Source organism: Euprymna scolopes, chromosome 13, assembly GCF_053919585.1.
Source record: "Euprymna scolopes isolate OS-2025 chromosome 13, ASM5391958v1, whole genome shotgun sequence".
Classification (NCBI taxonomy): domain Eukaryota; kingdom Metazoa; phylum Mollusca; class Cephalopoda; order Sepiida; family Sepiolidae; genus Euprymna; species Euprymna scolopes.
This window is the reverse complement of record NC_136494.1, coordinates 6,630,407-6,645,533: the sequence shown is the minus strand read 5'-3', so window position 1 is coordinate 6,645,533 and position 15,127 is coordinate 6,630,407. Positions and strand designations below refer to the sequence as shown.

Genomic DNA, 15,127 nt, shown 5'->3' with positions numbered 1-15,127 from the left:
TCTTACGTTAAATTTCTGTAAGAAACTCTAAATTCTAAAATAACTGCTTTTTTTTCTTTCTGTCAAAATTTTCAAGTTGCTTAAAGAATCTCATTGCGAGGAAATGACTTGAGGGTGTTAATCTATAATTTTGCCATCTGTACATTAATACGATAGCCTGTTATTTTCTGTGTCACACTTTCGGGTTGTTTGATTGTTTCCAAGAATTCTTCATAAGTTTTGGTTTCGGTTATAGCTGATGGCACTTAAGCCATCTATTTAGTTTTTATAAATAATTTATCAAGAATTATTCATAAGTTTTGGTTTCGGTTATAGCTGATGGCACTTAAGCCATCTATTTAGTTTTTATAAATAATTTATCAAGAATTATTCATAAGTTTTGGTTTCGGTTATAGCTGATGGCACTTAAGCCATCTATTTAGTTTTTATAAATAATTTATCAAGAATTATTCATAAGTTTTGGTTTCGGTTATAGCTGATGGCACTTAAGCCATCTATTTAGTTTTTATAAATAATTTATCAAGAATTATTCATAAGTTTTGGTTTCGGTTATAGCTGATGGCACTTAAGCCATCTATTTAGTTTTTATAAATAATTTATCAAGAATTATTCATAAGTTTTGGTTTCGGTTATAGCTGATGGCACTTAAGCCATCTATTTAGTTTTTATAAATAATTTATCAAGAATTATTCATAAGTTTTGGTTTCGGTTATAGCTGATGGCACTTAAGCCATCTATTTAGTTTTTATAAATAATTTATCAAGAATTATTCATAAGTTTTGGTTTCGGTTATAGCTGATGGCACTTAAGCCATCTATTTAGTTTTTATAAATAATTTATCAAGAATTATTCATAAGTTTTGGTTTCGGTTATAGCTGATGGCACTTAAGCCATCTATTTAGTTTTTATAAATAATTTATCAAGAATTATTCATAAGTTTTGGTTTCGGTTATAGCTGATGGCACTTAAGCCATCTATTTAGTTTTTATAAATAATTTATCAAGAATTATTCATAAGTTTTGGTTTCGGTTATAGCTGATGGCACTTAAGCCATCTATTTAGTTTTTATAAATAATTTATCAAGAATTATTCATAAGTTTTGGTTTCGGTTATAGCTGATGGCACTTAAGCCATCTATTTAGTTTTTATAAATAATTTATCAAGAATTATTCGTAAGTTTTGGTTTCGGTTATAGCTGATGGCACTTAAGCCATCTATTTAGTTTTTATAAATAATTTATCAAGAATTATTCGTAAGTTTTGGTTTCGGTTATAGCTGATGGCACTTAAGCCATCTATTTAGTTTTTATAAATAATTTATCAAGAATTATTCATAAGTTTTGGTTTCGGTTATAGCTGATGGCACTTAAGCCATCTATTTAGTTTTTATAAATAATTTATCAAGAATTATTCGTAAGTTTTGGTTTCGGTTATAGCTGATGGCACTTAAGCCATCTATTTAGTTTTTATAAATAATTTATCAAGAATTATTCATAAGTTTTGGTTTCGGTATGGCTGAAGGAACACTCTCTCTCTCTATATATATATATTTTTTTTTCTTTTTTTTTTTCATACGTTTTTATTTTGGTTTCGATTCAAGCTAATGCACCCAAATCATATGGATATATTTTTAATTTTGAAATCGCAACTTTATAATATAAAAAAATCGATAGAACATTAAATCTATATAAATATATACGAAATCTGCAAGAATTAAAATATCATATTTAAGCGTACTTTACGACCAGGCTTTGCCGAGCGTTCACAGATAAATACTTTTGCAGTTTTAACAAAAAAGCTACAATAATATCAGTGTCTCTATTTACACTGAACATCTACAGAATGCCAACATCAATATATTACATATGAATGAGTGCCCTGTGGAATTTCCACAGGTCCTACTAGTTATTATTATGTTTTTCTTTCTTTTTACAGTAAAACAAATCAATTTAATAACCAACCAAATCTTTATAATTAAGATAAAACATATGAACATTCTTTAATAGAGGAAAGGCAGAGAATAGTCAACAAAGCCACCATCCTGCTCGCCCTTTTCATGTTAAGAAGGGTTTTCTAAATAGTAATATTATTTAAGAACTCATTCTAAACTGGAAGAGGACTTTCCTATGCCGTCATCTTATTTTACACATGAATCGTTGACTATTTTCAATTATTTATAAAACTAGCGGGGGGGGGGGGGTACCCGGCGTAGCCCGGGTGTTTGTAGGTGTGTGTTGAAAATAGGTGTAAAAGAAAAAAAAATTTTGGTCAGAAGGTCGGATTGAACCCCGAAGCCTTGATGCGAAGGTGGAAACGAAAGTGAAAAAAAGCCAGTGACCTAACCATCTGCGCCACGAGGGAGAGGAACTGATAAAGGCGTTATATGAAGGCTTATGAAGAAAAATAAACAGGTGCGAGGAAGTCTGACCTACTTTTGCACTGCAAAGGGGGAAAGAAGAGGAAAAAAAATATATAAAAAAATGTCATAAGTAACCCATAGAATAGCTGAAATCTAAAGCTGTGTTTCACCTGACGGTAAAATGCCAATCCATTTTTTTTTAAGCAACTAAGAACTCAAACCAGTGTTTCCTCGTATATTCCCATTGACGTATCCGCAGCGGTGTTAAGTGGTCGCGGGGGGAGTATGAATGTAATAGATGAAATGTCTTGATTTTTAATCCTATTAAGGTCAAACTCAGAGGGGAAAAATGAGTTCATTTTATTTATATAGATAGAGAAGAGACAATTCAAATATAATTTTGTACAATAACGATAAAATAATTCATTTCGGTTTGGTTTTAAAATCAAAATAAATCTTTACTTTTTTCACAATTTTCAATCAATTACAAAATATTTGAAAAATTTATTAAGGTGTACTCGTGTAATATACTCATTCCTGCTAAATATAATTTTATTTTTGCAAAAATATATGCAAGCATTAGAGTTTTACAGTAATTTTAAAATGTAAAAAAAATAAAAAATTATTTACACATTTTAAAAGAATCAGAATCGGTAATTGTCTCGGAATCAGGAAAAAATTTTTTTAAATCATCCCATCACTAATATATACTTATTTTTGTCCTCCTCAAACAGTATTTACATATATACTTGAAAAATTTGTTCCTCTACCTTTTTTATTCTAGCATTTTGTACATTTTTTTTCCTTTGTTTTTGTTTTATGGAAGCCATTTTGAATCTGAAGTTCCTTGAACTATTTTGGGCAGCATTTTTTTTTTTAACGCTTGCATCTATAATGCTGGATTTGGTTGGATAAATTAAGGCAGGAGCCAAGCAATGAGATCTTAAGTAGAAATTAGTAAATATTACGTGCAAAATGATCAGTTTCAGATGAAAATAAACATTGTATATTATTGTTAGAAATCTGATGAGGAAAACAGAGACAAGATAAACAAAAAAAAAACAAATAAAAAAATAAACAGAAGTCGGCCATACCTGCTCCCTGAGCCAGCAGTGCAGCTGCAGAGCTGGGGACCTCAGAACTATGGGGGCTTTCAGGGTTGCTCACTTCACCAGCAGGATCTGAGGAGGAAAGAGATAAACAGATATTAAGCGCAAACCATCAAAGAGATTTTATTGCATGGATTACTACTACTACTACTACTAATAATAATAATGATGTAATAATAATAATAATGTAATACTACTACTACTACTAATAATAATAATAATAATGTAATACTACTACTACTAATAATAATAATGTAATACTACTACTACTACTACTAATAATGATGTAATACTACTACTACTACTACTAATAATAATGATGTAATACTACTACTACTAATAATAATAATAATGTAATACTACTACTACTACTAATAATAATGTAATACTACTACTACTACTAATGATAATGTAATACTACTACTACTAATAATGATAATGTAATACTACTACTACTAATAATGATAATGTAATACTACTACTACTAATAATAATAATGTAATACTACTACTACTAATAATAATAATGTAATACTACTACTACTACTAATAATAATGATGATGTAATACTACTACTAATAATAATAATGATGATGTAATACTACTACTACTACTACTAATAATAATAATAATGTAATACTACTACTACTAATAATAATAATGTAATACTACTACTAATAATGATAATGTAATACTACTACTACTACTAATAATAATAATAATGTAATACTACTACTACTAATAATAATAATAATAATAATAAGGATAATGTAATACTACTACTAATAATAATGTAATACTACTAATACTGGTATTAATGTAATACCACTACTAATGGTAATAATACTAATGTAATACTACTACTAATAATAATGTAATACTATTATTACTAATGGTAGAGAAGTACTTTAAGTCGACTTATCCCTACTAAGTTACAATTTTCATCCCTTAGCAGCTATTTTTATCTGCTAAAAACCAAATCAAATTTGTTCCACAAGTCTGAATTCCCTATATATGAAATTTCAAGTCTGTAGACAAAAAATTGAAAGACGAGTTTAGCAGAGACCGTTTCTCAGACAAACAGACAGACAAGGTCACTTATGTGTGTGTATTACTTTTAATTAAATTCTTTGCGAATCTTCAAAGAGATTCTGTTGCATGAATTCTAAGTTAACTACTCCTCCACCCCTAAAAAAAAATAGTGTACTGTTGACACTGACAGACACCACATCAAATGGTCAAGAAGGGTCAAGGCAGATGGAAAATCAAGGAGAGAAAGCACCAACCAGACCTCCACTAGATGGGTGTGATGGGAACTTGGACCTTGCGGAGGCTTATTGCCACTCAAATTCCAGTGAAAACCAATGATCGTTGCTAGTGAGAAGTCAATGGCAAGCAGCTGTTGTGATAACGCAAATTCATTTGCAAAAGTTATTGAAAGAGGTGGAGATTTCTGGAAATCTGCAAAGACTTGCTATCACTCAGACTCCAAGGAACACCACTGCCTGTTGTCAGTGGGTAATGTCTGATGATGACCTGTGTGAGAACTCCTACTGAAGTAGCCGAGCATGTGAAATTAGTCTAAAGAGACAATGGACACCCCCTGTGGGGTAGCCGCGCGTGTAATTGTGAAACAAGAGTTGCGCAATCCTCAGCAACACCTCTCCTGAATCAGCATTGCTTGGGTCCAGTGGCAAGGAGAGGCTCGAGACTGACTGGAAACAATGCCGAGATGAGCGGAGAGCACATACAGTACCTGAAATTTCAAATGGTCACCCATTTTAGCACTGACCAGGTTCAACGTTGCTTAACTTTGGTGATCTGATGAGGAACGGATGTGTTAACGTAATTATCATCATACTACTTTTAATTAATAACCAAATACTTTTCTCACCCCCCCCCCCCGCATATATCAACACGATATCTACACCCCCTCCCCTTTACGCACTCCCTCTCACCTCCTCCATACCCCTTCTCTTCGCGTGCAGATGGCCGGGTTTGCTGCTGGTGTTGGATGCCGGGTTTGGCAATACCTTTTTTGCACACATACAAAGATAGCTAAGCATTAACAAGTAGATGGTAGCGGTTAGGCACATTACTAGAAAGTGAAAATTCAATTAGTCATTGATACTGGCGGTTTCAAAAGGGGTATGGAAATCCAACAAGTTGTAAAGTAATTTCCTAGCTGAACCGTCCAAACTTCCCCAACATGACATGACTAGTTGAATAATATAAATATTTTATGTTAGATTCTGTCGTGATAAAATGATGCTCAATATTATATAGATAGAGCATTAATATAAAACAAATTGAAATGATGAAAAATAAAATTTTAAATTAGTTCATTATAAAGTTCAAACAAGGTAAATACAATTTTTTTCCTTATTCGACAGTATAATAAAAATTTGATTTATTTGATCAATTTCCATAATTTTTGGAATATGATATTTTCGTTTTGTCACAAGTATATACATCAGACAGATTTTTCTTTATTTTTGATTTTTAATATAGAGGAGGCATTCTGGACTTTTTTTTTTTTCAGTTTCAAAAGGTTTTTAGTTCTCTCTCACAGCAAGAACTTAGACACTAGGGTCGGAAAGTGGAATTTGATAAGTCAGCGTCCCAGAGGAGGGCACTCTGACCTGCAAAACAATGCCTAGGCAGCCCAGTCAGAATTCCTCGGTAAGGGCGCCTCCTTTCACCAAAGAGAAGGCGAAGGGTGGACCTCCTAGAACTGCACAGAACTAAACTCCTGCGGCAAAATCAACAGGGACCTGATCATTACAGAAATGGTCAAATCTCTGTGGATTTTGGGGGCTCCCGGAAAAAGATTTGCGTTGTTATAGAGATTACTAGAAATAAAAGATGTCTGTATTCTATTGCACCCGATGGATGCGTATTGGCATTTTAGCTGGGTGAGGACATATCGAAAGTTCAAGACGACCTAGATACGCCAGCAATTGTTGAAATAGGCGGAGGAGTACAGAACTATAAAACCTCTTCATCTGATCTCCGTGAATAATGGGAGAGAGAGCGAGAGAGAAGCTTAACCATATGGTAAAAGAGTTTTTTAGCTTCTTGTTATAAGTGGGCGTACCAATATGTATTTGATTACAAGCGACAACAAACCCAAATTTTCTATTCAAAACGCGACACAATCAACAAGACTTTTTTCCAGTTATATCTATATATATCTATAAAAGTGAACGTGTCTGTCTGTCTGTCTGTCTGTGTACATTTCCCTACGCAATAACTCTGTCAATTTTTAGTCTATAGACTCGAAATTTGAAATACCGGGTACTGAGACTTGGGAAAATCGATGTGACGGGTGTCAGCCAGAAATTTGGCTGTTAAGGGGTCAAATTTCAACGATTTGACCTTTAAGAACTCTACCAAACTCCTCCGACAATTTTGGGTCTAGACACTTGAAATTTTAGATATAGGTTCCTTGAACCTGGATCGTTAGTTAATAAAGTGATTTGAGTCTAGACACTTGAAATTTTAGATATAGTGATTTGGGTCTAGACACTTGAAATTTTAGATATAGGTTCCTTGAACCTGGATCGTTAGTTAATAAAGTGATTTGAGCCCGAAACTATAAATTTTAAGGGGTCATAATAGGGGTCAAATAAAAAAAAATGTACTCTTTTTTTTTTTTTTTTGCTCAGCATACACCTCCAAACACCCGGGCAACGCCGGGCTGAAATGCTAGTATATATATATATCATAGAAATCAAGAGATTTAAAGGAAATTTAATTTTCATAGTTTTCTTAGGTTGGAGGGACCTTTAGGAATTCAGAATCACTTCAATTCCCAAATATTATATGTGTATATATATATATATATATATATATATATATATATATATATATATATATATAATTGAAATTTCAGAAAAATATATTTTTTTGTATTTTCAGGAGATTATTTATGTCTTCATAGCTGCCTTAGAAATTCATAAACACTTCTATTATTTTTCAAAATTTCTTATGATAATAAAACACCTTTAGATTCAATCTAGATTTCCTAATCTTTTTTTTATGTAGAGTACAAGAACACCACACACATTGAGTGCCCGTGTGTGTGTGTGTGTGTGTGTGTATATATATATACACACACACACTCATCCACATACAGTACCGTTTCGTTGTATGAAAACTCATCAGTGCAGCTAAACTAGCACCTTTCCCTATCAAGGGATTAAACCTACAACCATCGCGTTGATAGTCGTCATATATATATATGTATAATACATGAGATATGTTTATAAGCCAAATTACAATGCAACATTATTTAAAACAAATATTTGTTTAAAATTAATATTTCAATTATAAATATAGGAAATAATAATAGGGAATTAAGACACGGGGGATTAAAAAATGGGTATAAAACAAGGGGATATATAAAATAAAATAATAAAGATGAAAAAATAAGTGAAAACAAAAATAGAACAATAAAAAAATTAAAAATTAAAAATACATCGCAAATGGAAATAAAAATCAAGATAAAGATAAAAATAAATAAACAAAACAAACTTATAAATTGCTCCTTTTAATCGTGTAGGGCTTCATCTATCCGGACAAATTAGCCCTTTCACTCCAAAATCAATTTTTTCAAGTTAACGTATATATATAATTTATTTAAATATTTTTACGTGCATACAATTATATATATATACATAATTTTATGAACGTAAAAATATTTAAATAATAAATTTATATATATATATATATACACACACATACTAGCATGGGTGCCTGGCGTTGCCTGGGTGTTTGGAGATGTATGCTGAGCAAAAAAAAAAGAGCGGTCAATTTTTTTAACTTTGACCCCTATTATGATCCCTTAACATTTATTATTTGGGGCTCAAATCAAGTTATTAAGTTAGATCCATGTCCAAGTAACCTATATCTAAAATTTCAAGTGCGTAGACCCAAAATGTTAAAGGAGTTTGATGGAGTTCTCAAAGGTCAAACCGTTGAACTTTGACCCCTTAACAGCCAAATTTCTGGCCGAAAACCGATCACATAGATTTTCCCAAATCTCAGCACCCTGTATATCAAATTTCGAATCTGTAGACTAAAAATTGACAGAGTTATTGTGTAGAGAAATATACACACACACGTTCACTTTTCTAGATATACAGATATTGGGTTGGCAATTAAGATATTGCCGTTTATATATATATATATATATATATATATATATATATATATATATAAAAGGTTATTCATTGAACTTTTTAATAGTCAAGTCGCTGCCTGATGATATCTGTTGTTTGATTGAAACAAGTGGCTATTTGTAGCAGCAGGATGTGACCATGTTTATATAACAATAAACAAATATTATCAGCTCTTTTTATTGAGCACTATCTAGCAACCTCGTTGAATTCATTAGTCCATTACTTTTGAATAAAAAAACCCGAGTGTATATATATATATATATATATATATATATATATATATATATATATATATTTGCAGCAGTAAAACCTTGATTAAATGCAAAGAGAAAGTGTCAAAACGCTGGGAAAATGAAAGAAGAATATATTCTTGATTAAATAGTTGTTAGCTCTTATTTTACTTTTGAAAAATGTAGATTAAAAAACGGCAAGAACTTAGTTGTCAACCACACACACACACACACACACACACACACACACACACACACACACAGTGCCGCCAAAAAGAAAATCTGCACTTGTCGTTTTTTCAAAAACCGCAAATTTAAGCTAAACTGAATGCAACTGTTTAAACAACCTATACCTCATTTGATTCACCTTTTATTCCTCTATAATTTCGCCTGTCCATATTTGACTTTTGATTGAAGTATGCTAGTATCTTAAATTTGCGGTTTTGGAAAAAATGATAAATGCAGACTTTCTTTTTTGCGCCACTCTCTCATATATATATATATATATATATATATATATATATATATATATATATATATATATATATATATATATACACACACACACACACACACACAATCAGATTTGTCTTAACAAGTGAAATAGGATTATAAATTAAAATTTTTAAAAATCGGTATAATCAATAAATAAAAAACAGATTTAATTCAGATATTTGATATTCTAAAGTTTGTGTCAAAGAAAAGTTGATATTGCTGAACTAATTAAAAGGCAACAATATTTTTGGCTGATGAAGGTGAGAAAGAAAGTCGACTGACCCGCTTCTGGGAGGACGAGTTTATAAGGCAATGCCAAGGGAGTAATGGAATGCTGATAAACAAGAGCTGCCAGGCTTCCTGGAAAGGAGGAATAAAAAAAAGAAGAAAAATTAAATTCAGCACAAATCATGATTAATAAAAAGGAGGAATCAAAAAAAAAAAAAAAAAAGAAAAATTAAATTCATCACAAATCATGATTAATAAAAAGGTTGTAAAAAAAAATAAAAATAAAAAAAAATTCTGAATCCATTATCTATATGTTAATAATTTATCAATAAAGATAGCAATTTTTTTTTTTTTTTTCAAAGTTGCTTGTCTTAGAACAGATTATTACATACCACTTTTATCTGTTGCGCTATGGATCCACAGTGATAATATATAATAGGGACAATTTATCGACATCAAAAGCCACACAAAAAGGTACTTATGCACTTATGTTACCGTGCTTAAATAATAACGTTATTATTCAGAAAGCGATTCTTAACATGGGGAGGGAGTAGGATGTTTTTGTTTTTTTTTAATAATTATTCTGCACTTTCATCTAACGAATTAAAAAATATATACATATAAAACTTGAAAATACTATTTAGCACGCAAAAAAAAAGAAAAAAGAAAAAAAAGGTTGGCGTACCAAAAACCGGCTCATTACTACACCCTCGAAGACGAACTCCCTTTGGAGTTGGTTCAATGAGAAAGTGTCGTACTAGCTCTGATGCGGGATCAGCACCTGGAAAGAGGATTAAAAAAAACATTTTAAAGAAAATAGCAATACAAATAAGCATAATAAAAAATAAATCTATCACACAGGATTTTTGTTTCTCATTTATATCCGTTGATAAATACTAGTGTTGGGACGATTAATTGGAATCATGAATTAAAAAAAAAAAAAAATCAAAACTTTTATGGGTATTGGAATCCATATCAGAATGTATTTTCCCATGCCAAAAACGAACCCTCTTAATTATCTTTTATTCAGCTTTATTGAAAACAAAATCTTCCACTGCTGGAAGTAATAAAATAAATATTTACTACTTCCGGGATTCTGCTTTCCCAACTGCAATGATATGCAGAAGTTCAAGTGTAATGTTAACAAACATCTTTCTACTCATCTCCCTTCATAATGACCCCGCTAATTAAGTCCCTGATAGTAGCCCCCTGCTTCAAAGTGGCACTGTGCCTTGTTTGGGGTGGAAATAGAATAAAAAAAAAAAAAAAATTTTTAAACTACCAGTAAAACTAAAAACTATAAATCAACCGCCATAAATTTTTTTTTTTTTTTTTTTTTATGTTTGAGAAAATATATGCACATTTAACGGGGGGGGGGGATATCAGCTTTATAGTTAAATATTTAAAGATTTATAAAGAATCGGAATCGGTAACTGTATCGGAATCAGGAAAAAATATTGCAATCGTCCTATCACTAATCCTTGGACCTCTATTATTCCTAATATTCATAAATGACCTCCCTGACAAAATTGTCTGTGAGATGGGTATATACGCTGATGACACCACGCTCTATAACAGACACGACAGGAAAACAAATGAACACCTATCTAAAGAAATGGCAGAAGCACTAGAGGATAACCTCCAATCTGTAGTGGAATGAGGACAAAAATGGATGGTCACATTCAATGCTGCCAAGACTAAACTTGTTTCCTTCAATAACTACAAGAAACCTTCTCTACCACCAATAGCAATGGCCAAAGACTCTTTATCTGAAAGTACATCTTTTAAACTCCTCGGCCTAACGTTCACAGGAAACAGGAGTTGGAACAATTACATTGAGTGCATTGCCAGGACCGCTGTGAAAAAGGTAGGTTCTCTCTACCGTGCTAGAAAGCTACTAACGCCTGAAAATATCCTGTACCTCTATAAGGCCACCATTCGCCCATGTATGGAGTATTGTTGTCATATTTGGGCCGGTGCATCTGCTACTAGTCTCTCACTTGTAGACAAGGTTCAAAAGAGAGTCGCCAACCTGGTAGGTCCTGAAGTGTCATCCAAGCTTCAGCCTCTGTCCCATCAACGAAATGTAGCATCCCTCTGCCTGTTCTACAAGTACTTTCACGGTGAATGCTCTGACGAACTGCAAGCACTTGTTTCCCTCTCGACGTGATTACCCCCGACAAACCAGACAAGCAGCTAAATCCCACCCTTTCACAGTAGAGATCCCTAGATGTAAAAGAGCCTTCTACTCAGTAGTTTCTTCCCCAGAACCGCTAGACTTTGGAATTCCCTTCAGAGTTCCTGCTTCCCCAACTGTACTGACATGCAGAAGTTCAAGTGTAACGTGAACCGACGTCTTGCTGCCCAACTCCCCACATAGTACTCCTGTAGCTTATGTTCCTAATAGTAACCCGTACATCAAAGTGGCAATCTGCCTTGTTTGGGGTGAAAATGTAATAAAAAAAAAAAGAATTATTGTTTTAATTTACAACTGAGGTGTGTCCAACTGTGTTTCCTGGGAAGGTAGAGTAACTCAAGTAATTCCATGCCCAAAATTGAACAATTGGTTGAATGTGAGAAAGTCTTTGCGGGAATATGTACTTGTGAAAGGTATTTTTTTTTAGGAATAAATGTAACCTTAATAAATACCATTGAATTATTTGTATTATTTCCTACTAGTAATGCTACCCGACATTGTCTGGGGTAAAAGTTAACTTATTTTTTTCGATCCAGTAGATATCTCACTGCTGATGCAATTCTCTACCTATATAAGAGCTAGGTATGTCCAAGGATAAGTATTGTTGCCACGTCTGGGCAGGAGCTGCTAGAAAGATCTTCTCCTGCCCTGACAGAGTTCAAAGTAGACTTTGCAGCCTAGTAGGAGATGCCCTTTTCTCTTTCCTGGTGACTCTGACGTAAAAAAAAAAAAAAGTCTCACTATCTCTCTCTATCCATAACATAAGGGTAGTGGTGGGCTCGATTTCATATATAGAAGCATAAGCGTTCATAGATGAAGTAGGATTCCTCAAGAAAGTCTGTTTTTCAGTGCTATTACAGTAAAACCCTGGGATACGGCATTAAAAATTAATAACAAAATACACTACAGCATATAATACACATATATATTCAAACAACTTTATAGATATCACTGTAAGGTGGGGCAAATACCGTAACCAGTGTCCCTCGTCTTGGGGAGGCTTCTTGTTTTGACAAGCTTTTGGGTTTGACCTTTACTCCTGACATAAAATGGAACACATATATCAAATCGATTGCCAAGGTAGCTGGAGGGATGGTGGGATTCTTTCTACCGCTCCAGTAAATATCTCAGTCCTGATGCAATTCTCTACCTGTAGAAAAGCCAGGTACGGCCAACGATGAAGTACTGTTGCCACATTTGGGCAGGATAAGCTGCAAGAAGCAGCTTATCCTGCCTTGACAGAGTTCAAAGTAGACTTCGTAGCTTTATCGTTATTTTCATCGCAAGTGCTCGTCTGAGCTTCAATCTATGGTCCTCCCCCCTTCGTCAAACTTTCACGAAAAAACACTCGTCTGGCCAAAATCACTATTAATAATTTCCCACACTTCTTGTCTGTGCCTAAATCTAAATATAGATTCCATGAACAAAGCTTATTTCTTAGAACTGCATGCCTGTGGAATTCTCTTGTTTGCTTGCTTTCCAGCTGACTACAATCTAATTGTCTTCAAGTCCAACGTAAACAAATTCTTGATGAACCGTCCCCCTAATCCAATTTACAAAATTTCCACTACTTATGTTTACTACGCTATAATTCTCATTGACTAATGCATACCCATTAACCCTTATTCTCATGTGGCCTCTAGGCCTTGATAAGCGGTTATTCCTGTGTGAAAAAAAAAAAAAAAAATTGAATTCCACATCGTAACCTAAAAAAAAAAAAATTTTTTTTAAAGTATCTTAGGGCCACCGTATCCCAGGGTTCTACTGTATTAGTAATTTGGAAAGAAACTGCAGACTCATTACTTGAAGAATCTATTATATATAAAGGTAGAGTTGTTTGTGTGTTTGTGCGCGTGTCCAGCTAAAAAGAAAGAGGTTGGGCAGATGAGAAAGAAGAGAGGGTTTGGGGGAAGAGACAGATACAGAGAAAGATAGAAATTTTAACAGAAATATATTACGCATTTACATCGTGGAGGGTGGATGAACGCCGGGTAGCCCTGCTAGTCGATACTAAAATAAAGGAAGTGACCTATTCATTCTTGTTGTCCACCTTGACCGTTTTTTTTTTTTTTTTTTTTTTTTTTGTTTCGTAAGGTTTCAATTATACAAAGGAAATGTCATGTAAACATAAATAATTAAAATACAGTCCGTGAGGGAGGGGGGAACAATAAGAAAAGGAAGAGAATTGTGAAGATGTTGATGGTAGTTAAAAAAAAAAAAAAAAAAAAAGGAAACAAAAAAAAAATGACAAGTTTTTAAGTGAGGAAAAGGAAAAAATGTTTTGTTTCTTGTTGAAATAAACAAAAGTCCATCTCGGAATATAGTATGCAAGAGATATTAACACAGAAACGACAGGAGACAGAATGTTTTCATTTAAACAGATATTGTTAAAGACAATAGAAAGCTGTTTTGTAATACCTTTTATATATATATATATATATATATATATATATATATATATATATATATATATATATATATATATATATATATATATATATATATATATTTATATATATATATATATATATATATATATATATATATATAATACGACAAATTGACTAGACTTAATTTAAAGCAATACCACTTCCGATTTGGCGATGGGCGCAACGGCAAAGACGTCACTTTTTTTTCACGTTCTTTTCCTCCTTCGCTGTACAGGTTCGAGCCTGCCTGTCTACTATCACTTTTTCTTTTTTCTTTTTTGCCCAACACACACCTCCAAATACCTGGGCAACGCCGGGCATCTAGACTAGTAAATAATAAAAGCTAGTTTTGGAATGATAACTAACAATATATATACTCTAAAAGGGAAAAAATCCACTTTTATTGAGCTTAATATTTGTTACAATTCGAAATTATATATATATATATATATATATATATATATATATATATATATATATATATATATATATATATATATATATATATATTAGACTACCCGTGACCCGTTGTCGCGTCTAGATTTATTTACATCGACTTTTATAAATTAGAATCGAAATCAAAACATACAACTCTCCAATCTCATTCCTTAGCCTCTGAGCTACGTCCATTGGGTCACGGGTAGTTTATGTTATAGCTAGCTATGGAATAGTGAGTAAATTAATTATACTAAAAATATGCGTGCCTGTGCGTACAACAACGGTGACTACTTTTAATATAAGGAATTACAGTGCATAATATCCAGAAAACTACGTATTTGTGGAAAATCTAAACGCGATATTTGTTTTCAGCACACCTGAAAACTTATAAAAGTCGTCATTTTAAAGGAAAATGTTAAAGTTGAAACCAAGTAAAAATTTACCCCAAAAAGTTATGTTCA

The 15,127-nt window shown here is 32.5% G+C and overlaps 1 protein-coding gene across 50 annotated transcripts in view; it reads right to left on the bottom strand.

The window, feature by feature from the left end:
* The window catches only part of LOC145291925 (tensin-3-like), a 1,436,242-nt gene that overhangs the window by 12,857 nt on the left and 1,408,258 nt on the right, over positions 1-15,127 (bottom strand). For all 50 annotated transcript variants that reach the window (XM_080137783.1, XM_080137795.1, XM_080137791.1 and 47 more), the window contains 3 exons: positions 10,288-10,383; positions 9,657-9,734; positions 3,453-3,539 (listed from right to left, as the gene is read on the bottom strand). In XM_080137783.1, the coding sequence (XP_079993909.1) occupies positions 3,453-3,539; positions 9,657-9,734; positions 10,288-10,383 (261 nt within the window). The remainder of the gene's footprint in view (positions 1-3,452; positions 3,540-9,656; positions 9,735-10,287; positions 10,384-15,127) is intronic.